This window comes from Dendrobates tinctorius, unplaced genomic scaffold (assembly GCF_039654945.1).
Source record: "Dendrobates tinctorius isolate UK_male_01 unplaced genomic scaffold, ASM3965494v1 ptg000223l, whole genome shotgun sequence".
Classification (NCBI taxonomy): Eukaryota; Metazoa; Chordata; class Amphibia; order Anura; family Dendrobatidae; genus Dendrobates; species Dendrobates tinctorius.
In genome coordinates this window covers 18,340,808-18,366,541 of record NW_027361890.1, presented here as the reverse complement: position 1 = coordinate 18,366,541, position 25,734 = coordinate 18,340,808, and the positions used below count along the sequence as shown (strand labels likewise).

Here is a 25,734-nt window from a genome sequence, read left to right as displayed (position 1 = left end):
ACCATGCAGGGACAATCCAGCATCTTCAAACCTTGGGTTGTATTCCGTCTGGAGAATGAAAGATAATTTTTGGGTGGTTCTTTGTTGCTCTAACAAGAAACAATGCTATGTCTTGAACCAACATAAAGACCCCACTGAAAAGTGTGTTTCGGTCATCTGAATGAAGCATGATTTCCACTTCTCTTCCTCTAGAGGAAACTGCGATAGCTGAGGATACTGGAGGTAGCATATTTAATGGGGAGAAGAAGGTCCTTTATTATGCCGATGCCCTGACAGAAATCGCTTTTGTTGTACCATCAGCGGTGGAGTCCCAGCGTAAGTTCTGATCTGTTGTATTTGGTCATGATTCAACAGATTAACTTTCCCACAACTTTTCTCAGTGACGTATTAACTAGTCTGATGTACCATTTCTCTTTGTCTAACAGCAGACCCTTCAGAAAGTAATGTACCTGATCAGGAAGGGGACTCCAACATGGATCTTCTGCCAGGAATATTTAAGCAACCATTGACATTGGAACTGTTTCCGAACCATACAGAAAGTTTGAATTCTACACAAAGGGTGAGATCTTATTTCAGATCAATGTCGGAGGAATCACAAACTCACCTATTCAATGAAATCAACTCCTAGAGAATGCCTGCTAAGCAGTTTGCACAGTTAACTTAAAGGGAAGGTGCCGTGTTTTTTCATAATTTAATGTAAAAAAGAAAATAGTATAAAAAGATAATGTCCCCTAAGCTTGACTCAGTGGTGTGCATGGTTTGGTTTTTTTACTGTATTAATGCAGCCGCTGGGAGCTGCCATCTTACCTTTCTGGCTGCTGAACGACACTTTCCATACTCATTTACGGCAGTCCCTGGGCATAAGACATAACAGTCGGCTCCCGACCCCATCTCTTTCATTGCAGCAGCATCAGGAGTGAACTGGGCACGCCTCTGTGGGCAGCTCACTTCACAGCTGTAGGTGTGGCCAGGCGCCATTTTATTAGATCCCAGTGCTTTCCTTTTAGCTCCAACTACACTCTATTGCAAGCCATAGATGCTGTACTGTTCCAGCATAACGGCTTGGATGTTCACTCTGCACATACCAGCTGCAGGAGAGGTATCAGGACGAGCTGCTGGAGACCGAGCTGCTCTTTCCAAAACACCCGACCAGCTGCAGCCCCTGCTCTTGCAAAAGATAGGAGGAGCTGTTCCATGCTGTTTCAAAACACTTGACCATCTGCTGGACATGTAATCCTCTCCTGTGTGATACTGTGCTGAGCCTGTATCTAATCCTATCCTGTGTGATGCTGACTGCTGAGCTGTGTATCTAATCCTCTCTTGTGTGATACTGTCTGCTGAGCCGTGTATCTAATCCTATCCTGTGTGATACTGTCTGCTGAGCCGTGTATCTAAACCTATCCTGTGATAGTCTGCTGACCCGTGTATCTAATCCTATCCCGTGTGATACTGTCTGCTGAGCTGTGTATCTAATCCTATCCCGTGTGATACTGACAGCTGAGCCGTGTATCTAATCCTCTCCTGTGTGATACTGACTGCTGAGCCGTGTATCTTATCCCATCCTGTGTGATGCTGACTGCTGAGCTGTGTATCTAATCCTCTCTTGTGTGATACTGTCTGCTGAGCCGTGTATCTAATCCTATCCTGTGTGATAGTCTGCTGAGCCATGTATCTAATCCTATACTGTGTGATACTGTCTGCTGAGCCGTGTATCTAATCCTATCCTGTGTGATACTGTCTGCATAGCCGTGTATCTAATCCTATCCTGTGATAGTCTGCTGAGCCGTGTATCTAATCCTATCCCGTGTGATACTGTCTGCTGAGCTGTGTATCTAATCCTATCCCGTGTGATACTGACAGCTGAGCCGTGTATCTAATCCTATCCTGTGTGATGCTGACTGCTGAGCCATGTATCTAATCCTATCCCGTGTGATACTGACTGCTGAGCCGTGTATCTAATCCTATCCCGTGTAATACTGCTCTCCTGAAATACTCTGTGCTGCTGTCACCCTGCTGGTTTTATGTGTGATCTACATGGTGGTATTGTGTATGATCTATATGGCGGCATTGTGTGAAGTATATGGTGGTATTATGTGTGAAGTATATGGCGGTATTATGTGAGAACACTATGGCAGTATTATCTGCTAAAAGGGGAAAAAGGGACCCATTCTAGGGTGGTTCTGGCTGAGCACCTGCACACGGGTCAGGGGTAATAGTTAGGTGCAGTCAGGGGAGGGCTTGTGAGGCAGCTGAAGAGAGGGGTCTTATTTTTATCGTTACTGTATGGCTCCATTTCCCCCATCCTGCTTCCCAGAGTCACCCCGGACTGCGCCTGTCGCCTCGCTTTCACACATCGACAGGACAGGATCTGAGGAGGGGAATGGGGTCTTTGCGTGCAAAGTCTGGATCAGAACAGGCCATCAATCAGCAGAAATATTTCCTGGATTTCTGTGGTGCTGTCACCCTGCTCCTCCCCCATATATCTCACTCTGTGCCCCCCATAGACCAGCACACTGCTCTCCTGAAATACTCTATGCTGCTGTCACCCTGCTCACAGAATCCTTGCTGCCTGCCATCCTCAGTGACCGAAGACCCCATTCCTCTCCTCAGATCCTGTCCTGGCGATGTGTGAAAACGAGGCGACAGGGGCCTGATGTATGGTGGAAGGAGCAGGGTGACAGCAGCACAGAGTATTTCAGGAGAGCAGTGTGCTGCTCTATGGGGGGGCACCCTGTTCGGTGCCAGGGATTGTACATAGAGCGCTGTGTTTTATACACATGGATGGACCGTCTTCTTGTCTGCTCCTCAGAAATCCAGGAAACATTTCTGCTGATTGATGACCTCTTCTGATCCAGACTTTGCATGCAAAGACAGTCAGTAACTTTGTAGGCCCCATCAAAATGGCTGCTCACTGTGTTCCTAGATGTCATCCTCTCTTATCCCTTAGCAAACACCCAGAAGGGGAGGAGAGGAGTAACATCACACCCATGTCAGCAGATTCCACCCATAATTACTGCAGGGCAGTAATGTGAGCTAGTTGTACACTAGGTTTTTGTGCCTAATTTCAGTAGCTGCTCCCCCTAGTGTTAACAAGTGGAAATGCCAAACTTTTTAAAATTATTTTCCATATTTTGCAAAATTAAAAACAAATTATAATATTTTTAAAGAAAATGTAAACATTAATTCTTTACATTTTTTCAATTGCTGAAAAAAAAAATTTGGATGGCACCTTCCCTTTAAATATTAACCAAAATTACATATCTGACAACAATCACTTGAAAATTATAAACCTCACTAAACCCAAAATGTCATCTGTCCAAGTGAAAATTTGTGGTTAGTCAAAAATAAGAGTTTAAGGCATAATCAGCTGAATTGAGCCTATTATTGGCCACTGTGGCAAGCATACTGTTTTTGGGAAGGGGGTTTGGATTTCTTTATTGGGGGACACAGCTTACCATGGGTGTATGCTGCTGTTGCTAGGAAGCTGACACTCGGCAATAAAGGATAATGGCTCCTCCCCAACAGTATACGCCCATCGAGTGGCACAAAGCACCTCAGTTTAAGCTTAGTATCTGTAGGAGGCGGACCTGGATCGGATCCCAGATCCGCATTTTTCTTTACTCTGTCGCATCATTGGGGGACACAGAACCATGGGTGTTATGCTGCTGTCCACTAGGAGGCGACACTATGCATAATCTGAAAAGATTAACTATGGCTCCTCCTCTGCAGTATACACCCCTGGACGGCGTCGGCCTCCTCCAGTTTTTGCTTAGTGTCGCATAGGAGGCACACCTAAAGAATTTTTTCTCTTTTTCACTCCGTTTTTTTTTTTTTTTTTTCTTCCTGGATGACAGATGAAGAAAAGTGGGTCTCCTGTGAGACTCCCGGCATGGCTCCTTCCTCGGCCCCCTATTATGGGGTGCCCGGTTGAAGTTGAGATGGTTGTTCCCCATGTCGCTCCTTCCCCAGTCCTGCGGGTGCTGGTTCGAAGTCGAGACCCCCCTCCTTCCCCAATTCCTTTTGGTCTTGGGTTGAGGTCGAGGCAAGGAGAAAGCCCCCTGATGGTGACAGCAGCACCCTCCCTAATCCCCCTCTGGGGGAATAAGGTTGAGACGCCTCAAGTAGGGTCTACCACGGCAATCTGCAGCTCACAGTATCCAGGGACCCCAGCCCAGCTGCGGGCTCCTGTAGGGGCCGGGGGGAGTGCGGGCAGGCATGGCACATACAGACAGGGATCCCTGCGCCCCTGTCTCTGCGGCAGCACCAGCTCCATAGCGCCTCAGGGGGACCCATCACAGGGCCCCGCTTCCAATTGTGGCCCCATTGCTATCCTGCCTTTCAATCCGGGGGGGGGGGGTCCGGTTCAGATCTGACCCCCCCTCCCGGACTTCCGCGCCGGGCTGGAGCCCTTTCTGGGCATCGGTAACTAATTTAGGCCGCTGCTTCGGCCTAGCTGAGGTCACTGCCTCCTCTCCGCCCGCCCCCCGGATGACAAATATGACACTCTACAGTGTCATAGAAGGGGCAGATCGAGACAGAAAGGGCGCGTTTTTACACATCTCTGCGTGCTCTTTCTCAGCTCTCCGCCCCCTTCTTCTCCCTCCTCATCCTCTCTGAGACCATTTCTGCTGCAGGCATCAGCAGCACCACGCCAGCCAGTCTCCGGAGGGCACAGGACTGTGGATCTTCGGCGCTGGACCTAGGGGCACGCTGCTGGAGTAAGATCACAGCTCGGGTTTTTTACTCGGCTGTGTATCCGGATTTCCTGTAAGGCTCTCCTATAGGTTTTTCCATGCATAGGCACCCCTGTAAGGCCCTCTCATAGCCAGCCCTTCCGCACTCAGTGCACTATGCCGGGCTCAAGGTCCAAGAGAACCAGGCAGGACTGCTTTTATGCATTCTGCACAGCCTGCAAAACCACTCTCCCCAGTGGCAGCACGTACCCGCACTGTCGGGACTGTATCCAGAATACTCGGTCAGAACCCCAAGAGGCTCCTACCAATGCTTCAGCGGCTGCTACCACGCCGGAATGGGCTACCCAGATGTCGCAGTCTATGATGCAGTCCATAGATAACCTAACCTCCACATTGCTCCAGGCTCTGCAGGGTCATGTCTCGGCTGTGAGCATTACCCAGCAAAGGGACAGCTCCACTCAGGGACAGGCTGTTTCTGGCTCTCCCAGACGTTACCGCACCCACATGTCGAGTTCCTCTGCGTCATCCCATAGCACACGGTCATCCCCCTCTAGGGACAGACACCGTAGTTCCAGGTCACCTAGACCGTCCCCTACCAGAGACAGACAACGCAGATCTCCACTGTGATCCCCGACGACAGAAGGTCTTCGCCCCAGCTCGCCCACCAGGGAACGCCTCAGCGATATGCAGGATTCGGAAGGCATCTGTGACTCCGACTCAGACAACGAAACGGAGCTGTCTCTGGTCCCTTGTCCCCCTAGCAATACACCGCTAGTTGAGGACATAATCTCTTCCATCTATCGGGTGCTGGACATTTCCGATCCAATCCCGGAAGCCCCAGAACACAAGATTTGCTTTGAAGGTGTTCTGAAACCACCTAAGGTCTTCTCTAACCACCCGGAATTTCAGGCGATCCTTACTAAGCAGTTTTCGCAGCCTGAGAAGAAATTCACCAATCGCAAATATTTGGAGGCTAGGTACCCCTTCCCACAAAAGGACACCAAGGAGTGGACAGATCCACCCGAAGTGGACCCCCCAGTCTCTAGGCTAGCAGCACAGACCCTCCTATCACTGCCAGATAGCTCAACCCTCAGGGACGCTGCAGACCGGCAGGTAGAACGCATGACTTGTTCAGTTTTCGAAGCGGCACGGGCCTCCCTGGCTCCCGCGTTCGCTTCAGTATGGGCGGCCAAGACCATTCTGGCTTGGGCCAAAAAATAGCAAACTGGCCTCCAAGCCCTGTGCTGTCGGACCAAGCTGTTCAAATAGCAGTGGTAGCAGATTACATGCTTCATGCAGCCCTGAATTCCGCAAGAGGTGTAGCGGGGATAGCATCAAACGCCATCACGATTCGGCGTATCCTCTGGCTGCGAGAATGGAAAGCGGATGCGGCCTCAAAGACCCTCACGCATCTCCCGTACCTCAGTGGACGGCTTTTCGGTGAAAAGTTGGACACAATGATATCCAATGCCAGTGAGGGTAAGAGTACCTCTCTCCCTCAACTAAAACCTAAACGCACGTTCAAACGACGTAACCAAACACGATTCCGATCCTTTCGGAATTCTTCGGGCTGGTCCGCATCGCGTCCAGCACAAAATCGTAACCGGTCTCCACGCAGGGACAACCCACGGGCAGCGCAGAGGCCAGACAGGAACTGGCAGTCGAAAACAGGCCAGGCGAAGCCCAAAGGAGGAAAACCTCAGAATTTCTCCTCATCATGACTCACGAACTCCGGAAGACACCCCACCCGTAGGCGGACGACTTCTACTCTTTCAGCAAGTCTGGCTGCCTATTACAGAAGACAGTTGGGTCAGGGAAATAGTGTCTTCCGGATACAAGATAGAGTTCACTTCCAGTCCACCGAACCGGCTCTTCCTCTCTGTTCCACCAAAACCGCCAGAAAAGGCTCGTGCTTTCCACCAAGCGGTTTCCTCTCTCCTTCAAGCAGGAGTCGTAGTACCGGTTCCCGCGTCCGAACGTTTCCGAGGGTTCTACTTCAATCTATTCGTAGTCCCCAAGAAAGGAGGCAGCGTCCGGCCCATACTAGACCTAAAACAACTCAACAAGTATGTACGAGTTCGTCATTTTCACATGGAGTCCCTTCGGTGCATCATTGCGTCCATGGAGCAAGGACAATATCTCGCCTCCATAGACATACAGGACTCATGCCTGCATATACCGATTGCTCCCGCCCATCAGAGATATCTCAGGTTCGCAATCGACCAGGACCACTACCAGTTCGTGGCTCTCCCGTTCGGACTAGCCACGGCTCCCAGAACATTTACCAAGGTCATGGCTGCCAGCATGGACGTTCTACACTCCAGAGGCATAGTAGTCGTTCCATACCTGGACGACCTTCTCATCAAGGCTTCCATCTTCAAGGACTGCGAGGTCAGCGTCTCAATCACAATCGACACTGGGCTGGTTAGTCAACTTACAAAAGTCATCGACTACCCAGAGTCAGTCTCTGACCTTCCTGGGGATGCTATTCGACACCTCCAGGGGTCTGGTGCTCCTTCCCAGAGACAAGGCACTGGCTCTCCGTCTAGGAGTTTGCATACTCCTCCGCATACTCCTCCGCAATCCCCCCCAATCTCTCCGGTTTGCCATGAGAGTCCTTGGCAGGATGGCAGCAGCAATGGAGGCGGTACCATTTGCCCAGTTTCACCTCAGGCCACTTCAACTAGGCATCCTCAAGTCCTGGGACAGGAATCCTTTCTCCCTCGACAGGGAGTTCCAGCTAACATCGGCAACCAGGAGGTCCCTGCACTGGTGGCTCAAGCCAACCTCACTGGCAACGGGAAAATCCTTTCTCAGGCCAATGGAAGGTCCTGACCACCGACGCGAGCCTGACAGGTTGGGGTGCGGTGCACCTACATCACAGGGCACAGGGCAAGTGGTCACCAGTGGAAGCGAACATGCCCATCAGCGTCTTGGAAATTCAGGCCATCTTTCTGGCATTGAGAGCCTTTCGTCACTTACTGGCAGCCTCTCATATCAGAGTACAGTCAGACAATGCCACGGCAGTGGCATATGTGAACCACCAAGGCGGGACCCGCAGTACCCAGGCAATGAGAGAAGTGGCACATATCCTCCATTGGGCGGTAGACACGAGATCGGTACTCTCTGCGGTCCACAGTCCGGGTGTGGACAACTGGGAAGCCGACTTCCTAAGCAGACAAGGAATGGACTCGGGAGAGTGGTCTCTCCATCCCAAAATCTTTCGACAGATCTGCCGTCGCTGGGGGACCCCGGACGTGGACCTAATGGCATCCCATCTCAATGCCAAGGTCTCCCAACTTCATGGCCAGGACACGCGATCCGCGGTCGCTCGGAGCAGATGCCCTGGTTCAGGACTGGACCCAGTTCCTGCTTCTGTACATCTTTCCACCTCTCTGATATCCAGAGTCGTGAGGAAGATCAAACACGAGGGAGTTCCAACCATCCTGATCGCGCCAGACTGGCCCAGACGTACATGGTACGCCGACGTCATACAACTTACAGCAGACGTCCCCTGGCGTCTCCCCGACCGTCCCGATCTTCTGTCACGAGGCCCGTTCTACCACCAGAACTCAGGGGCTCTCAATTTGACAGCGTGGCCCTTGAGACCTGAGTTCTAACCCAGGCAGGACTCTCAACGGACGTCATTAGAACCATGATCAGGGCACGGAAGCCAGCCTCCGCCAAGATTTATTACCGTACCTGGAGAGCTTTCTTCACCTGGTGCGAATCTCGTGGCCAGATTCCACTCCCTTATACCCTCCCAAAAGTCCTTGGCTTTCTCCAATCGGGCCTGGACGCCAGGCTATCCCTGGGCTCGCTTAAGAGCCAGGTGTCAGCGCTCTCAGTGCTTTTTCAGAGGCTCATCGCTAACAAGCCGCAAGTAAGGACCTTTCTCCAGGGGATTTCCCGATTGGTTCCCCCCTACAGACGTCCACTGGAAACGTGGGACCTCAACCTGGTCCTGACAGCATTGCAGGCACCACCTTTCGAACCCCTTAAGGAAGTCCCACTCCGCATTCTATCACAGAAGGTGGTTTTTCTGGTGGCAATCACCTCGCTTCGCAGGGTGTCTGAATTGTCAGCACTCTCCTGCAGACGGCCCTTCCTAGCCTTTCACCAGGACAAGGTGGTTCTCCGTACAGTCCCATCCTTCCTTCCGAAGGTTGCGTCCAACTTCCACCTCAATGAGGAAATTTCACTGCCATCCCTTTGCCCGGTTCCGGTTCACAGAGTGGAGAAGGCTCTGCATACGCTTGACCTCGTCAGGGCATTGCGTATAGACGTGTCTAGGACTGCACCCTTCCGGATGTCTGATTCCCTTTTCCTTCTTCCGGAAGGCGTTCGCAAGGGTCTGCCGGCTTCCAAAGCTACCCTTGCCAGGTGGATCAAGTCCACCATACAAGAGGCTTACCGCCTTAACAATTCTCCTCTTCCGGCCGGTATCACAGCACACTCTACGCGTGCGGTAGGGGCCTCCTGGGCCATTCGGCACCAGGCTTCGGCACAACAGGTGTGTAAGGCGGCCACTTGGACTAGCTTACACACGTTTACGAAACACTACAGAGTTCATACCCAGTCCTCAGCGGATACGAGCCTGGGTAGACTGGTTCTGCAGGCGGCAGTGCCCCAAGTTTAGGGACCTGTCTGCACAATATTCGTCCATTGCTTCCCACCCAGGGACTGCTTTGGGACGTCCCATGGTTCTGTGTTCCCCAGTGAGGCGACAGAGTAAAGGAGATTTTTGTGTACTCACAGTAAAATCTCTTTCTCTTAGCCTCTAATTGGGGGACACAGCTCCCACCCTGTTGCCCTTACGGGCCGTTGTTACGGTTGAGTTCTCATATTGTTCTTTGAGCTCGAACATGGTGGCCTTATTACAGGCATGGTTATGTTATTTCTGTTAACTTCCCCCTAATGCTTTTGCACAAAACTGGAGAAGGCTGACGCCGTCCAGGGGTGTATACTGCAGAGGAGGAGCCATAGTTAATCTTTTCAGATTATGCCTAGTGTCGCCTCCTAGTGGACAGCAGCATAACACCCATGGTTCTGTGTCCCCAAATTAGAGGCTAAGAGAGAGATTTTACGGTGAGTACACACAAATCTCCTTTTTAGGTATCTTGTGTGTTTTATTAATCTTTTCTCTGTCTTTCAGGTTCTGCTTAGGGTAACGGGGTGTAATTTCTCACCTTTTTACTGTGCTTATGCGACAGAGAGCAGTGTGGTGTCACCCACATTGCCCACTCTCAGGCCCGCAGGCAGGACCTAGTCCCCTGTCACCTTTACGGGTGCTTCAGTTTGATTCCCAGTTGCGGGTCCTAGCCTTTTCCCCTCCCCCCTTGTAAGGGGTTGACGCCATCTTCTGCACCATCTGGTGACGGTGCGGGAAGGAGGATCCCAGATCCCAGCGACCCTCACCCATTCGAGGAATCCTGATGCGATCCTCATCGCTGCAGAAGGACTGTTACTCCCCGTAGGTCTCCGTCCGCAGCAGCAGGTGTCAAGGGGACAGGGCAGCGCGGTCATGTTTCTCATTGTCGGGCTCAGCACTTGCAGACACTCCCCCACTCCCTTTGTTTGCTGCATCCCTTCCCTGTTTTCCTTTGGCCAGTCACCGGCATGTGTTTAAATCACACACTTTTATCCAAGAGGAGGTGTCTTCCTCCTCTCCTTCTTCTGAGCTGGGCACTTCCCACGCATCGCACGCTTTTTCCACTCCTATCACGGAGCGCCTCCTTCCTGGCTGTTCATGCCTCGGCGTGTCAGCCAATTGGAGGGGAAACTTAGTTTTCGCCGGTAGGCAGATTGTCCTGGCTGTTCAGGCCCCAGCGTGTCAGCCCATAGGACGCTTGCTTTCTCTTTTGCCGGCCGTCAGATTGCAGCGCTGTGGAACCAGCCAAGGAGACTCTGCTTACCCCTGCACCGCTCTGTAGACCTGCTGGTGCTCTGCACACGGGGGACACAGCTATATTCTGCGCTCTCTGCAGACCTGCGGATGCTCTGCACAAAGGGGGACACAGCTTCCACAGTTCTTTCTGCTGGTCGTTGCTGGCATCGGGTAGGCTCTATTCCTTTTTTATCTTGTCTCCTCCTCAGAAGTATCCTCAAGGCTCAGCTTGTGCTCAACTCTAGAGAGGCTTCTTCATGCCCCTCTTAGCCCACTGTGATTTGCCCTTTGCAAAAGAAAGTGGTCTTCAGGCCAGTCCTTGCCTTTTCTGCCTGTCCTGCAGTCCCTCCACCTTGTCTGCCCCACAGAACCCTCTAACGTAACGTCCAGGATGAGAGCACTCCCCTCATCCGGAGTGGGCTGTTGCCATGTCACTCGGTTCCCGACCTGATGAAAATTTCAAAGTCCCTGGTCCAAATCCTGGAACGACTTCCACATTTGTTCACTGCCAACAGTGCTCCAAACGCCTCTCACGGTGATTCGCACGCACGTGACCGCGACCTTCACAGGGGCAGATTTGGAACAAAATAAAAAAAGCGGGCTCTTTCCAGTTCCCCGTGTCCCTCTGTATCCTCTAGGTTGCCCTCCTCTTCCCATGCCTCCTCCTCCGTGGCAGCTTTTGGGTCGGATGTGGATCCCCAGTCTGAGACTGATACGGACCAGTTCTCAAAAATTGCAGGATATGGTCAATAGCCTTATCCTGGCAATTACCGGAACTCTGAAGCTAAAGGAGGACAAGGCACCTGTCCAGGAGCACTCCGTCTCCTTCAAACGGGTAAAACGTCCCTCCCGGAATTTCTCTAATCACAAGGAATTTGAAGCAATTATGTTCAAGCACTGGGAACACCCTGAAAAGGACTTCCCAGGAAGGAAGCAGCTAGATATTCTTTATCCCTTTAGCCTAGACCTCTTTGATAGATGGGAAGAATCCCCTAATGTGGATCCGCCAGTTTTTCGCCTGTCTTCTAAGGCAGTCTTGTCTCTGCCGGATGGTGCATCCCTTAAGGATTCCACGGATAGAGAGAATCCTTGGCTAAGTCAGCTTTTGAAGCAACTGGCGTCTCCCTCTGTCCCGTTTTTGCCTCCACTTGGGTGGCAAAGTCCATGTCTGCCTGGGCAACAATGCTTTAACAAGGTATTCTAGCAGCGGCTCCCCCGGATAAAATGGCTGATTTGGCAGACCAGATTGACCATGCCGGCAAATATCTTTTGACCGCTTCTTTGGATGTGGCCGGCTGTACTGCCAGAGTTACCAGCAATATCGTTGCTATGTGCCGCATCCTCTGGTTGAAAGCTTGGAATGCAGATCAACCATCAAAAAAGCCCCTAACTAGCCTTGCTTTCCAAGATTCTATACATTTCGGCTCCAAACTGGATCAAATAATTTCCTTTGTTACGTATCTCTCTTCCCCAGTCCAGGCCTAAACGTCTTTTTCAATAGTAAAGGGTAGCTTCAATTTCGTTCCTTTCGGCCCTTTTCTTCAGGGATTCCCTCCTAACAGGATTGCTTTTCTACCAAAAAGGAAAGGAAGAAGCCGTCTCTCAAACCTGCCCCTCACTGGCGACCAAAGGGTCTCTCTTCCAAGCCATCTGTGCCAACAGATTCTCCTCGGCGTGACTGGTCACCCCCACCCGGGATTCTCTCCAGGGTTGGGAGGCCGCTTCTTCTCTTCTGGGAAGTATGGTTGTTGGAGGTCGACGATGCCTGGGTCAGAGAGATAGTCACGTCTCCAGGGGTTCTTCAGGCCGTCTATTCCCTACTACGCACAGGAGTCATTGTACTTCTTTGGGCCTCAAGCGATTGAACCATCATGTTCAGATCCTTCATTTCAGGATGGAGTCCCTATGTTCGGTAATCGCCTCCATGGAACCTGGAGAATTTCTTTGTTGTATAAACATTCAGGATGCTTATCTTCATATTTTCCTGTTTGTGTTCAGCATCAGAGATTCCTACGGTTTGCCATCCGGGAGGATGACTATCAGTTCACAGCCTGGCCCTTCGGCCTGGCCTCTGCACCCAGAGTGTTCACGAAGGTCATAGCAGCAGACATTGCCATCTTTTGCTCCAAGGGGATTCTCATATTTTCTTACTTGGACGATCTTCTGATCAAGGGGCCATCCCGTCTTGAATGTGACCAGTGTCTTCAGATCTCTCTGGACACTATGGTCCGTCTCAACTGGATTGTCAACAGAGAGAAGTCCTCCCTGACTCCAGCTCAGCATCTGATGTTTCTGGGTATGAGGTTTGATACGGCCCAAGCCCGTGTTTTCCTTGCAAAGGAGGGTTTTTCATCTCTCTGCCAGGGGATCCGCACTCAAAAGCGACAAGCTCCTCTTCCCCTGCGGTCCTGCATGAGAGTTTTGGGGAAGATGATTGCCGCCTCGGAAGCCGTACCTTTTTCCCAGTTCCATACCTGTCCTCTCCAGCTGACCCTCTTGTCGACTTGGGACAAGAGGACTTTCTCCCTGGAGCGACCCGTGCTTCTTCCTCTCAAGGTGAGGCAGTCCCTTACCTGGTGGACGTTATAAGCATCAGGTCCTACGAGGGAAGTCCTTCCTTCCTCTCCTGGGGCAGGTCATGACCACCGACACCAGTCTCCTTGCTTGGGGAGCGGTCTTTCTACATCACACAGCGCAGTGTCACTAGAGCGCCCAAGTATTCACTCTCCCCATCAATCTCCTGGAGATGAGGGAAATTTTTTTTGCTGCTAGCAGCTCCTCTCCAGGCCAGCCGGTCCGCATACAGTCAGACAACGTCACTGCCGTGGCCTACAGAGACCATAATGGCAGAATTTGCAGCAAACAGGTGGTGGCAGAGGAAGCAAGGATTCTGCGATAGGCGGAATGTCTTGTTCCTGCCATATCAGCCGTGCACATTCCGGGGGTAGAAAATTGGGCAACCGATTTATTTATTTTTTTTTTATCTTAAGCCATCACGGGCTCGCATTGGGCGAGTAGTCTCTCAGGCCTGCCATTTTTCAACCAGATATGCCACAAGGTTTCTCAGTACGTAGCCAGATCCCTGGATCCACTAGTCGTTGGTTGCAATGCTGTAGTAATACCGTGGTCCCAATTTTAACTGACTTGTCTTTTTCTGCCTCTCCCTTTGATTCTGAGAGACGTGAAAAAGATAAACGCAGAAGGGATTCCCGTAATCCTGATAGCTCCAGACTGGCCAAGACGGGCCTGGTACTCGGAGCTGGTGAACATGCTCATGGACACTCCCTGGAGGCTTCCAGACCATCCAGATCTTCTCTCACAAGGCCCCCTCCTCCATCTTTGGTTTTCTTCAAGCGGGTCTTGACTCTGGTCTATCACTCAGTACTCTTTAGGGGCAAGATATTTTCCAACGAAATCTGGTGTCTCATTCCCAGGTAAAGACTTTTCTTCAAGGAGTCGCCCACCTGGCACCTCCTTATCGTCCCCCTATATATCCACGAGATCTTAACCTTGTGCTTGGCGTACTCCAGCATGCTCCTTTTGAGCCCATTCAAGACATTCTGTTTTAACTCCTGTCTTGGAAAGTTGCCTTCTTAGTTGCCTTTATGTCCATCCGGAGAGTTTGAGCTAGCGGCATTATCCTGCCATTCTACGTTCCTGATTCTACATCAGGGCAAGGTAGTTCTCAGACCTGTTCCTTTCTTCCTGCTTAAGGTGGTATCTTCATTTCACATTAATGAAGACATTGTCATTTCGTCTCTAGGCCTCTCTGGTCCATGCCCTGGAGAAGTCCCACCACAAGTTGGATCTGGGGAGAGCTATCAGCCTGACTGCTTCCTTTCGCCATTCTGATGCCTTGTTTGTCATCTCTGAAGGTCGATGTAAGTGGCTCCCAGTTTCTAAGCCCACTATTGCCCGTTGGATTCGTTCAGCAATATTGGAGGCAAACCACGTTCAGGGCAAACAGCCTCCTCCGGGGGTGAAGGCTCACTCCACTTGGGCCGTGGGGGCTTCCTGGGCAGTTCGTCACCAGGCCTCGGCTTTACAGATTTGTAAGGCCACGAACTGGTCATCTCTGCACACCTTTGCAAGGTTTTACAGGGTTCATACTCATGCCTCGTCTGATGCAGGCCTGGGAAGGAAGGTGCTACAGGTGGCGATTTCGCATTGGCCAACCTAAGTCTGTTTTTCTTTGCATTTTTTCTGTTCCCACCCTTGGGACTGCTTTGGGACGTCCCATGGTTACTTGTGTCCCCCAATGAAGCAATTAAGAAAGAGGGATTTTTGGTACTAACCGTAAAATCTTTCTTGGGGCTTCATAGGGGGAACACAGCACCCTCTCTGTTTGTACCTCTGTTGGGCTTATGTGCCTTTTTTTTGGGTTGGTACATATGTTGAGTTTTGGTTGCTTCTACTGCTTCAGCACTAACTGAGGTGCTTTGTGCCACTCGGTGGGTGTATACTGCTGGGGAGGAGATATTTTCTTTTTTTGCCAAGTGTCAGCCTTCTAGCGACAGCAGCATACACTCCATGGTTACTTGTGTCCTCCAATGAAGGCTCCAAGCAAGAGTTTTTACGTTGAGTACCAAAAATCCCTCTTGTTTGTTCTGTTGCTAGTGGCATGGTTTCTACAAACAATCCCTATGCTTGGATGATTGTCCAGAATACAGTTAATCAAAATGTTTTATATGGCATGCTTGACAGTGACACTTCTAATTTGTGCAAGACTACAATGTTAAGGGACACTCCAGAACTAATAAGTCTGTATGCAGTCCTCAAAATAATGTATTGATCTGAGCATGATGGTTGCTGCTAGCTTGGGCTGGAGAAAGAGGACTAGGGAATACAGTGAAGTACTTAGGTTTTTTTTTCACTGACAACCTGTATTAATATTAGGGGAGATAGATTTTTGAAACAGATTTGTAAACCGATGATGATTTTTTTTATTCTCTAGCTCAGTCCCACATCTAGGACAAAGAAGGCTCCACCCGGGCGAACACTTCCCCCTCTAGGGCCAGAGACGAAGGTGGCTGTTGTGTGGCTGGAGCAGTATGATGACTTGGGTATAGTATTGTTTTTAGTGTGTTTTTTTCTTTTTTTTTTTAAGTGACATTCCTCTCTGCACCTTTTTAATCAGTTTTGCTCATTCCTTTTTAGCTGATTGTAACAATCTTGGCTTTTTGATTTGCCCTTCTTTCGTTAAGTATTGTCTAATCACATTAATTGATTTTCCTCCCACCTTCAGTGGGATATTACTCCACTTGCTTTCCTATTGTAAAAGCCTTTGTCACAGCGACAGAAAATATCAGCTACTTCCAAATGACAAAAATGGTGTCCTATGTACCTTCCAGAAAACTTCCCATTGTCAGACCTAACGGCAGAGACCAGCACTGGTATCGAGACTACTACGAACATGAGGTATGACGTTCACCTAGTGTCAGCTTTGTGTTCTGTGTCAGAATCATTTTGAATGTCTTATGTATTTCTTCATCCTTCCTTAGGAACAACCCACCCGAGAAGGAGGTTCCTGTAATATTCATTCACCCCCTATATACAGGCTTGTTCCGTGTCAAAGTACATGGGTCTTCTGGAAAATTCAATATGGTGATCCCTTTGGTGGATGGAATGGTGGTGAGCAGGAGAGCACTCGGTAAGTGCAAGGTCTGAGGTTTTATCTAAATTCACAGCAAAGGAAATATGGTGAAGTAGAATTAACCCCTTCACACTGCAGCCCGTTTTTGTTTTTGCATTTCTGTTTTTCGCTCCTTTTATTCCCAGATTCATAACTTTTTTATTTTTTCGTCAATATGGCCATGTGGCTTGCTTTTTGCAGGACGAGGTATACTTTGGAACGACAACATTGGTTTTTCTATGTCGTGTACTCGAAAATGGGGGGAAAAAATTCCAAGTGCAGTGAAACTGCAAAAAAAGTGCAATTCCACAACTGTTTTATTTATTTTTTTTACCATATTCACCAAATGCTAAAACTGACCTGCTAGTTATGATTCTCCATGTCATTATGAGTTCGTAGATACCAAACTTGTATAGGTTGTTTTTTATTTAAATGGTGAAAAATAATTCAAATTTTGTTTAAAAAAAAAAAAAAATTTGCGTAATTTTCCGAGACCTGTAGCGTCTCCGTTTTTCATGATCTCAGGTTGGGTGAGGGCTTATTTTTTTGTGTGCCAAGCTGACGTTTTTAATACCATTTTGGTGTGGATACAACCTTTTGATCGCCCGTTATTGCATTTTCATGCAGTGTTGCACAGCCAAAAAAAATCATAATTCTGGCTTTTTGACTTTTTTTTTCGCTACGCACGTTTACTGATCAGATTATTTTTTATAGCTTGTAGGATTGGGCAATTCTGAATGCCAAATGTGTTTTATTTTTTGTTTTATTTTGAAAGGGTGGTGATTTGAACTTTTATATATTTTTTTATATATATATTTTTAAAAACTTTTTTTTACTTTTTGCATGCTTCAAGAGTCTCCATGGGAGACTAGAAGCTGCAATTTTCTGATCTCCTCTGCTACACACAGGTGATGATCAGGTCACCTGAATGTAGCAGAAAGGCTCACTTGCTATGGGCGCCAACAATCGGGCAGCACTCAAAGCAATCCGGCAATGACAACCATAGAGGTCTGCTGGAGACCTAGTTGTCATGCTGACCCATCGGTGACCCGCGATCATATGACGGGGTCACCAATGGGCGGGATTACTGAAGCACTTCCGGCGCAATCACAGTAAGTGCCGATGTCACCGATTGACAGCGGCGTTTATCGGGTTAACAGCCGCGGTGGATTGCGATTTCACCCACAGCTGTTAGGGCACATGTCAGCTGTTCAAAATAGCTGTCATGTGCCGGGAAAGATGAGGGCTCAACACCGGAGCCCACGCCAAAGGGAGGGACATGACATGCGCCGTACTAGTACAGCGCATGTCGTCAAGGGGTTAAAGGGGTATTCCCATCTCCAACATCCTATCCCAATATGTAGTAGGTGTAATATTAATAATATTAGCAAATACCCCCAATAAGAAATTTAGCATGGTTCTCCTGATTCCCTATGTCGCCTACCTCATGTGCAGTAGCTTATGTATCCATGGTTAAGACCACTCACATAGTGACAGTTGGTTAGACAGCACTTATTGGTCATAACCATGGAAAAATAAGCTACTGTAATGCCTTACATGAGGTAAGTGACACATAGAAAATCAGAAGAACTACCCTACATTTCTGATTGGAGGTATTTTGCTAATGTTATTACACCTACTTCATATTGAGATCGGATCTTGGAGAGAGAATTTTTTTTCTGGACTTTTTTTTGACCTCCTATTTAAAGTCTAAAGTTTTAAAAAAGGTTTAAAAAAAAATTTGCTAGTGACTTTTGCAAATAGTGTTCATTAAAAACTTCTTAATGTTTTGTGTTCACAGCTGCTAAGCAGAGTTGTGTGTCTCCATGGTAACCGACAAATTGTAGCATTCTGATCGAGTTGTACTGACTTGCATTTATACTCCGCATCTTGCTGTCCTACCTTAATGTTGGAGAAAAGGGAAGCGATAGGAGTATGAGTGTAGGATTAAGCTAAAAAGGGTTTATCTATTACCATGGAGACACATGTGACTGCATAGGAGCAGGAGACAAATAGTAAAAGAGTTTCATAATTTCTAGCCATTGATAAGCATTCTTCTTTTATTTTTGTATTTTTTTTCTTTTTGTTTCTCCATCTTTTTAGGCTTTTTAGTAAGACAAACAGTGATCAACATCTGCAGGAGAAAAAGATTGGAAAGTGACTCCTACAATACACCTCATGTGCGACGAAAGCAGAAAATCACAGAAATAGTGAACAAGTACAGAAACAGACAGCTGGAGCCCGAGTTCTACACCTCTCTCTTCCATGAAGTTGGCCAGCAGAGCTGCACTCCTTAAACCAAAATTCACCCACTCTGTGGGGCCTAGGGGCCAATGACTGTGTGTAAAAGGGCCAACGTGGCAGGGTTTGGAAACCAAAAAATAAGAGCTGGTTCACTGAATGTGTATGTGAGGAGGATCCATGGCATGAGGGATATCCATAGGATTATATTCAAGGGCGATGCAGGCAAATGATTGTCACTGGCCGCCTGTAGTAGATTTATTTTATTAAATGAATCCTCAATGCAAGTAATCGCCAGCATGTCAGAAATCGGGCTCTGGTGTGAGCTGAAGGACATGAGAAGGCTGTGGGCAGGCAGGCGAAGGGATGAGCCATATACATTTATACATCCTACAAACAGGGCCACCATCTTGTGTAAAATTACTTGCGGGCTAGTAACGTGGCCATTCAGTAAGAAGACTTGTTGAGGTCAGAAGAGAGCCTCATTATGTATGCAAACGTTAATCCTCCTGTCTGGTTTGTTTTATGTTACTCCACCAAAAGCATTGAGGTGTGAGGTGTGCGCTGACAGTTGGCACCCAAATAAGTCTCCTTTAGTCCAAAATAACAAATGTATTCACATTTGTTGACTCATTTCATTCCCTTGTAAAACCATTGAAATATGTGGGCAAAGATGACCATTACATTGAGGTTTTCATCAGTTTAGCCATTCGCTCATTTTGCTAGGCTGCAACTACAGAAGATGGCCATGTCAAATATGGCCTGATCTACAGGTTCAAACACAAGTTTGCTGTATCTGTATGGTTTTATATTTTGGATTCCCATTTAAATCATTGATAATAATTCCAAACAGCCCCTGTTTCTTCCTTTTTGTTAAGGATAGCAATGTCCTCTATAATGTAGCCTTGGTAGCATGATTTTATACTAAAACTATATTTGCTCACATGAAGGCATTTGTCCTCTGTGAAGACTTTTCTGTGTTTCGGACAGACTGATAATGACAATGGAAGCAGTGATATTGGAGCCATAGCTGTTTTTACTATGGGGATCCAAAATTATATTTGTGTAGTGGGTAAATGTTCACCCCTTAACAGCACTGAAACTAAATTAAAAACTAAACTGTGGGCCTATATGCATCTTAGTATGTTTTGGCGCTCAGTCGGAGAGCTATTTTTCTGAAACCGCACTCTACATCCTTTACATAAATACAGACTTAAAGTTGATCTGTGTCGAAATTTCACAAGGCAAACTGCATACATAAATTGGTGGCCCAGACCCGATGACACTGTTGTTGTTTGAAATCAATGTCAGAATGTCTGCATAATCCCATTAAAGGGTGTCTGTCACCAGCTTTCTGCTACCTAATCTGAGAGCAGCATACTGTAGCGGCAGAGACCCTGATTCCAGCAATGTATCACTTAATAGGTTTCTTTTGTGTAGTTTTCATAAAATGACTGTTTATCAGCATCAGATTATCACTAGAAGACTACTGCTGGCAAGTAGTTCAGCCCTGTCCCAACCACTGATTGGCAGCTTTGTGTGTACACTGCATAAGCAGAAAGCTGCCAATCAGTGGTGTGGGTGGGGTTAAACAGCTCAGCATTTATAGAAGTGCTAGAATCTGCAACAGATAAAACCATTTATCAAAACTGCTGCACCCAGTAAAGTAAGTGATGCATCATTTGAATCAGGGTCTCTTTCTCCATATTATGCTGCTCTCAGATGGGCGAGCAAAAACCTAGTGACAGAATCCCTTCAAAACTTTTCCTTAATATTAATAAGAGCCCAGCTCTTTACAATTCAGCATTATGACACTTGATTTTTAAAGCAAGTTCGTTAGATCGAATATGTACTTCTTAATGTACATAGTTTGTGATGTGTAGTATGGTGGAGCATATAGTTTGAGCTCCATGATATATATGACCGTATTCTGTAATCTGCCTGTAGTTGGCTACAATGGGGCTAAAGATATATTAAATTATCACCACAGATTTTTTTTTTTTGGGGTGGGAGCAGAGTTCCAGTAAATGGCTTTGCTTGCATGAGAAACATTTTCAGTCCGTGGCATATCTACCGTCCACAGATCAGCAATGCCCAGCATTATATGAAGGGATTATATATTTTTTTTTTTTTTTTTCCCCCAATATGTCTGGAGCTTTACTCACAGTTTAGAAATTATGGAGTATCTAAAAGAGAATTTTACTTTTGTTATTTTCACTGTAAAGAAATCTACTTTTTGGGGATCCTGTTGATGGCAATAAGAATTGTGACTATAGTCTGAGTCATCATCCGTCCCACAGCACTGCGCTATCTCCTATGCCATAAACTCCTCTCCACTGCCATCTGTAACGTGCAAGCTCCGTAACGTGGTAACTAATCCCGACAGTTACCCAAATAATTTTCACTTTACCGAGGACTTTGAAAAGTCCAAGTAGAATTGCAACTTTGCATGTCAGAGGGGCTGGTTCCTCTCCGATAGTCTACAATTAGGGCATCTTTTAAGTGTACATATATGTATTTCTGTTATATCTTGCAAATATTGTTTTTGATCTGTATTACCACTTGAACTTTTGCCTTTGTGTGGGGTGTACTGTCATGGTATGACTTGTACAGATTCCTCTTCTATGTCTGAACTCCACTGATCTAATTGTTAATCTGGCTTCCATGTAGCAGATTAGACAGCTCCCCGTTTGCACTCTGAAGCTCATATTTGTATTCACTGTTTTTTTTTTTTTGTTTTGTTTTTTTAAAATAAAATATAACTTTATTTGGGAACACATGTAGTCACTTGGCTTGCATTTGCCGATGCAAAGTGCGTGCACAGTTTTATGATAGTTGTAAGTCATGGACACTGTGGATTTCTTCCCAGTTACTGTTATTTTATTCTGTATATAGGGCGATGGCACCGAGCTGTAAATAGAAAGGTATGACTCTGTTTAGCAGATTTCCAGTAACCTTTTTCCTGTTGAGCCACGAAACATGATTTTTGTTCATGCCAGTCGCCTTTCTCTGAAAGGAATACACATCTGATATTGAATGTAACACATTTAGTCAAATAAATTTTAAAGGCAATTATTATTATTTAACAAAGTCAGTGTGTGTTTTATTTTATGCCGGAATATCTAGACTAACAGTAGGTAGCAATTGACCATGTATGTTTTACTGCATGAAACAGATGACCGATTCTTCTAAAAAGGCTAGGAACACATTCGACATGAGACAGAAAAAATATATTTCTCCTTTGCCTCATTGGGTGACACAGGACTATGGCTGTATGCTGCTGCCACTAGGAGGCTGCCACTAAGTAAATACAAAAAGATTAGCTCCTCCTCTGCAGTATGCACTCCCGCCGAACCAGTTCAACCTTATGAACAGCGGCGATGGAAGGAAGGTGGACGGTCCCTCTCTGACCATGGAGTGTGTGGATGGAGGTTCCCTGCACCATCTACTCTGAAGCAGCTGACCTAGAAGCAGTGGCAGCCTGGGTCCTGTGCTTCATCATTCATATGTGGCGGCTCCATGCCAGGACGCACACCGTTAGTCAGAGACCTATGCGGAGGGCTCCTACAAACGCGCTCTGAGTGCTATTCCCCGTGGCGTACCCTCTCCATCCGGGTACCGCTCCGGCCGGCTGTAAAAATCTAGCCCCAAGCTTGGGGTTTTTTCTCGGCTGCAATCCCAAAGCTCCGCCCACTTCATATGTCTTGGCGGTAGCTCCGCCCAATTGTGCCCACAAAGTGGTGCTTCTCGCACACTGCAAGACTTCTCACCCTATACAACAGGTGCATATCACGCCCCCTCTGCAATTCCCGGTGGCCATCTTTTTTCACCTTGCCGGGTTTTTACACATGCTGGTGGGGCAGTCAGCACTTCAGAGGGGCACAGTGGACCAGGGGAACCGCTCTCATCTCTGAGCCTTGAGCAGATACTCATTGGCCCTTCTCTGCAGTATTCACTGGGGCTTACAAACTACTGCACTTATAGTATATCGGCAGAATCTGGGACATACGGTGGTACATCATGTCACTCCCTAAGACATCCAAGAAGGCTAACAAGGAACATAGTGTTTCTCGTTCGCCTTATTGGGGGACACAGAGACCATGGGTGTATGCTGCTGCCACTAGGAGGCTGACACTATGCACAAAAAAAGGTTAGCTCCTCCTCCGCAGTGTACACCCCACCGACCGGCAGGGAATTCCTCAGTTTAGCTTAGTGTCAGTAGGAGGTGGACACGGGTCTTTCATTAGACCCATATCTACCTTGATGTGCGTCGTTCCTTTTCAGGTTCCGGAGGGATACAGTGTGAAGAGTCACAGCTGTACTCCCACAAAGAGACTATGAGTACGGCGTGTACTGCCGCCCCGTATCCTCATAGGTCTCTACGGCGGGACCAAGAGCTCAGCACAGATGCGTGCCAGCGATCCAGATGGTCCTCGCTCCCCGTCTCCCGCCCACCAGAGCCTGTCGGTCTGGATGAGACGCGGACACTACAGAAGACAGACAGCGTGGGATATTGAGGTACCTTTATTGATTGCCAGACGGAGGTAAGTATGGGGGCTGAGTCACGTCCTCCTCATCCCTAGATGGGCATCTCGGCGGCTCCAATCTTATTCAAAGCGGCCACTGCGGCCGCCGCAATTACTCCTGGCCCTGGCGTCAGAAGGGGCCTTGCCCGGCGTTTTCCCCCCCGCCTTCAGTCCTGGGCCCAGTAGATGGCAACGGCGCTCTGCAGAGCGGTTGCCGCAGCAGCGCTGCGGGACCTCAGCGCCGCCCCGCGCTGACAGGCGGCCGCCGCTATTAATTTAGGCCCCGGCTTCATTTCGGGCCTTCTGCGTCGCGGCCACGCCCCCCACCCCTTTCTTCTAAGCGGGCTTCTCTCCCGCCCGTCCCAGGGCCTCCCACCGCCTCCTTCTTGCACCCCAGCCTATTCTTGGCCAGCGGGCGGTGCCTCCTTCAGCCAGGCAGTTAAAGCCGCCCTTCTTCCCCTGGAAGCGCGTGTTCTCCCATTCCTCTCAGGCGTTCGCCATCTTCCCAGCCTGTCAGCCGGACGCAGTTCTGTCAGCAGGATATCGCTCTCTGGGCCCGTCAGCCAGATTTCGCTCTGACCTGCAGACAAGCCGGATAGCATTGTCTCTGGGGACACCGGACTGTGAGTAGCTCTGCATCTGCAGACTGACACCCTCCTCTGCCTTCTGTCCCCCAACCTTCCGGCACTACCTCAGTTATCACTATGTCTAACTCTAAATCTGATCGTGCCCGCTTTACGGCTCCCCCCTGCACTCTAGTCAAGTACTTTGCGTGCTCTTCTTGCAATCGCAAACTTCCCTCAGGTCAGTCCACTCCCCTCTGCCTGTACTGTAGCAATCCAATTCAGCCTGACGCCGCCCATGAGCCATCTATGGCCCCATGTGAGAGTGAACCCCCCATTCCTGGCTGGGCTTCATCTCTTTCTCAATCAGTGGCAGACCTCACCAGGGTGTCTCAGTCCCTGGTAGCTGCACTGGATAAGTTGCCCCTGGACACTTCTGCAGGGTCCAGCAGGCCTCAAGAGATTCCGTCTGAGTCAGCCAGCGTTAGACGCAAAAGACCCAGGCAGGATCTCCAGCCGGAATCCTCCCCTCGTCCCATCTCACCGCATAGTCCGTCTCAGCAGCCTCCTTCCCGGGCCTCCTCTCCCGAGTCAGGTGAAGCGTTCTCGGACAGGTCTTCTGAGGGGATTTTAGAGCTGGATTCGGACCAGGATGCGAACATGAAGGTTACGGTGCAGAACCTCATTGCAGCGATTCACCAGACCTTCGAGATTGCTGACCCCCCCTGCGAAATCCTCAGATCAGGAGGTTTCGTTCAGACGGGCGGAAACACCCTCCAGGGTAGTTCCTATCCATTCTGAGTTTGGAAAGATTTTTGCCAGGGAAAGACAAGATCCGACCAGACGCTTTCAAAGAGGAAAGCGTCTCGGCGTACTGTACCCGTTTGCTAAAGAGCTCACGGACAACTGGGCTGCTTCTCCCTCGGTGGACCCGCCCATGTCCAGACTTTATAATAACACGGTTCTCCCGCTTTCAGGCGTGGCGGCTCTAAAGGATTCTAATGATAGGATTATAGAATCCCTAGCTAAGTCCGCCTTCGAAGCGGCTTCAGCGGCGGTATGTCCAAGCTTTGCTTCGTCTTGGGCAGCAAAAGCCATAGCGACTTGGGCAGAGGATCTTCGTCAGGGCATCCTAGATAAAGCACAACCAGAGCGATTGGCTGATCTCGCCAATCAGATTTCCCATGCGGGGGATTATCTGCTTTCTGCTTCTTTGGATGCTGCATCCTGCGCGGTTCAGGCGGCAAGCAACGTTGTGGCAATCCGACGTACAATTTGGCTCAAGGCCTGGCAGGCGGACTTGTCTTCTAAGAAGTCTCTTACTAATCTGCCTTTTCAGGGAGTACGCCTCTTTGGATCCCAATTGGACCAGATTATTAAGGACGCCACCGGAGGCACGAGTTCCCTTCTCCCTCAGTCTAAGCCTCGCAGACCTCCACTAATGCGTCAGTTTCGGGCTTTCCGCCGTTTCAATACGGCAGAGAACCCATCCAACCAACAAAGACCGCAGGCGCGCCAAGATAGAAAGTTTCCTTCAGACCCACTCCTTCCTGGCGATCCCACTCTTCCCAGGGCAGACCATCCAGATCCAGGTCTGGACGGTCTACATCTGCATGACTATCGTCAGACTCCAGAGGGTCCCTTCCGATTGGGAGGTCGACTTCTCTTCAGGGACGTTTGGCTGGCCTCAGTAGAGGACGCTTGGGTCAGGGAGGTTGTATCGTCAGGATACAAGATAGTTTGTTTCTCTTCCACGAATCGTTTCTTCGAATCCCGTCCTCTAAAGGATCCAGCCTTGATTCCGGGGTTCTTTACGGGCATCACCTCTCTCCTCAGTTCCGGGGTGATTGTGCCCGTTCCCGTCTCGGAGCGGTTCACAGGATTTTAGTCGAACCTTTTTGTGGTGCCGAAAAAAGGCGGGGCGGTCCGACCCATCTTGGATCTCAAGCTTCTCAACAAGAGTACGCCTTCGCCACTTCCGGATGGAGTCGGTTCGTTCGGTAATCGCTTCCATGGAGGAGCAGGAATTCATGTGTTCAATAGACATCCAAGACGCCTATCTACATGTTCCCATATTCTCCGGACATCAGAAGTTCCTGCGGTTTGCGATTCGCCTGGAACATTACCAGTTCGTCGCGCTGCCCTTCGGTCTCGCCACCGCACCCAGAGTCTTCACGAAGATCATGGCTGC

The 25,734-nt window shown here is 48.8% G+C and overlaps 1 protein-coding gene across 4 annotated transcripts in view; it reads left to right on the top strand.

The window, feature by feature from the left end:
• RALGAPB (Ral GTPase activating protein non-catalytic subunit beta) overlaps positions 1-21,535 on the top strand; it is a 171,918-nt gene extending 150,383 nt beyond the window's left edge. For 3 of the 4 annotated variants that reach the window (XM_073555377.1, XM_073555374.1, XM_073555375.1), the window contains exons 25-30: positions 193-315; positions 426-559; positions 15,536-15,644; positions 15,933-15,999; positions 16,083-16,231; positions 18,317-21,535. In XM_073555377.1, coding sequence (XP_073411478.1) covers positions 193-315; positions 426-559; positions 15,536-15,644; positions 15,933-15,999; positions 16,083-16,231; positions 18,317-18,510 — 776 coding nt within the window. In that variant the 3' untranslated portion in view covers positions 18,511-21,535. The remainder of the gene's footprint in view (positions 1-192; positions 316-425; positions 560-15,535; positions 15,645-15,932; positions 16,000-16,082; positions 16,232-18,316) is intronic. The other variant, XM_073555376.1, reaches the window with a different exon arrangement.
• The last annotated feature ends 4,199 nt before the right edge of the window (positions 21,536-25,734 follow it).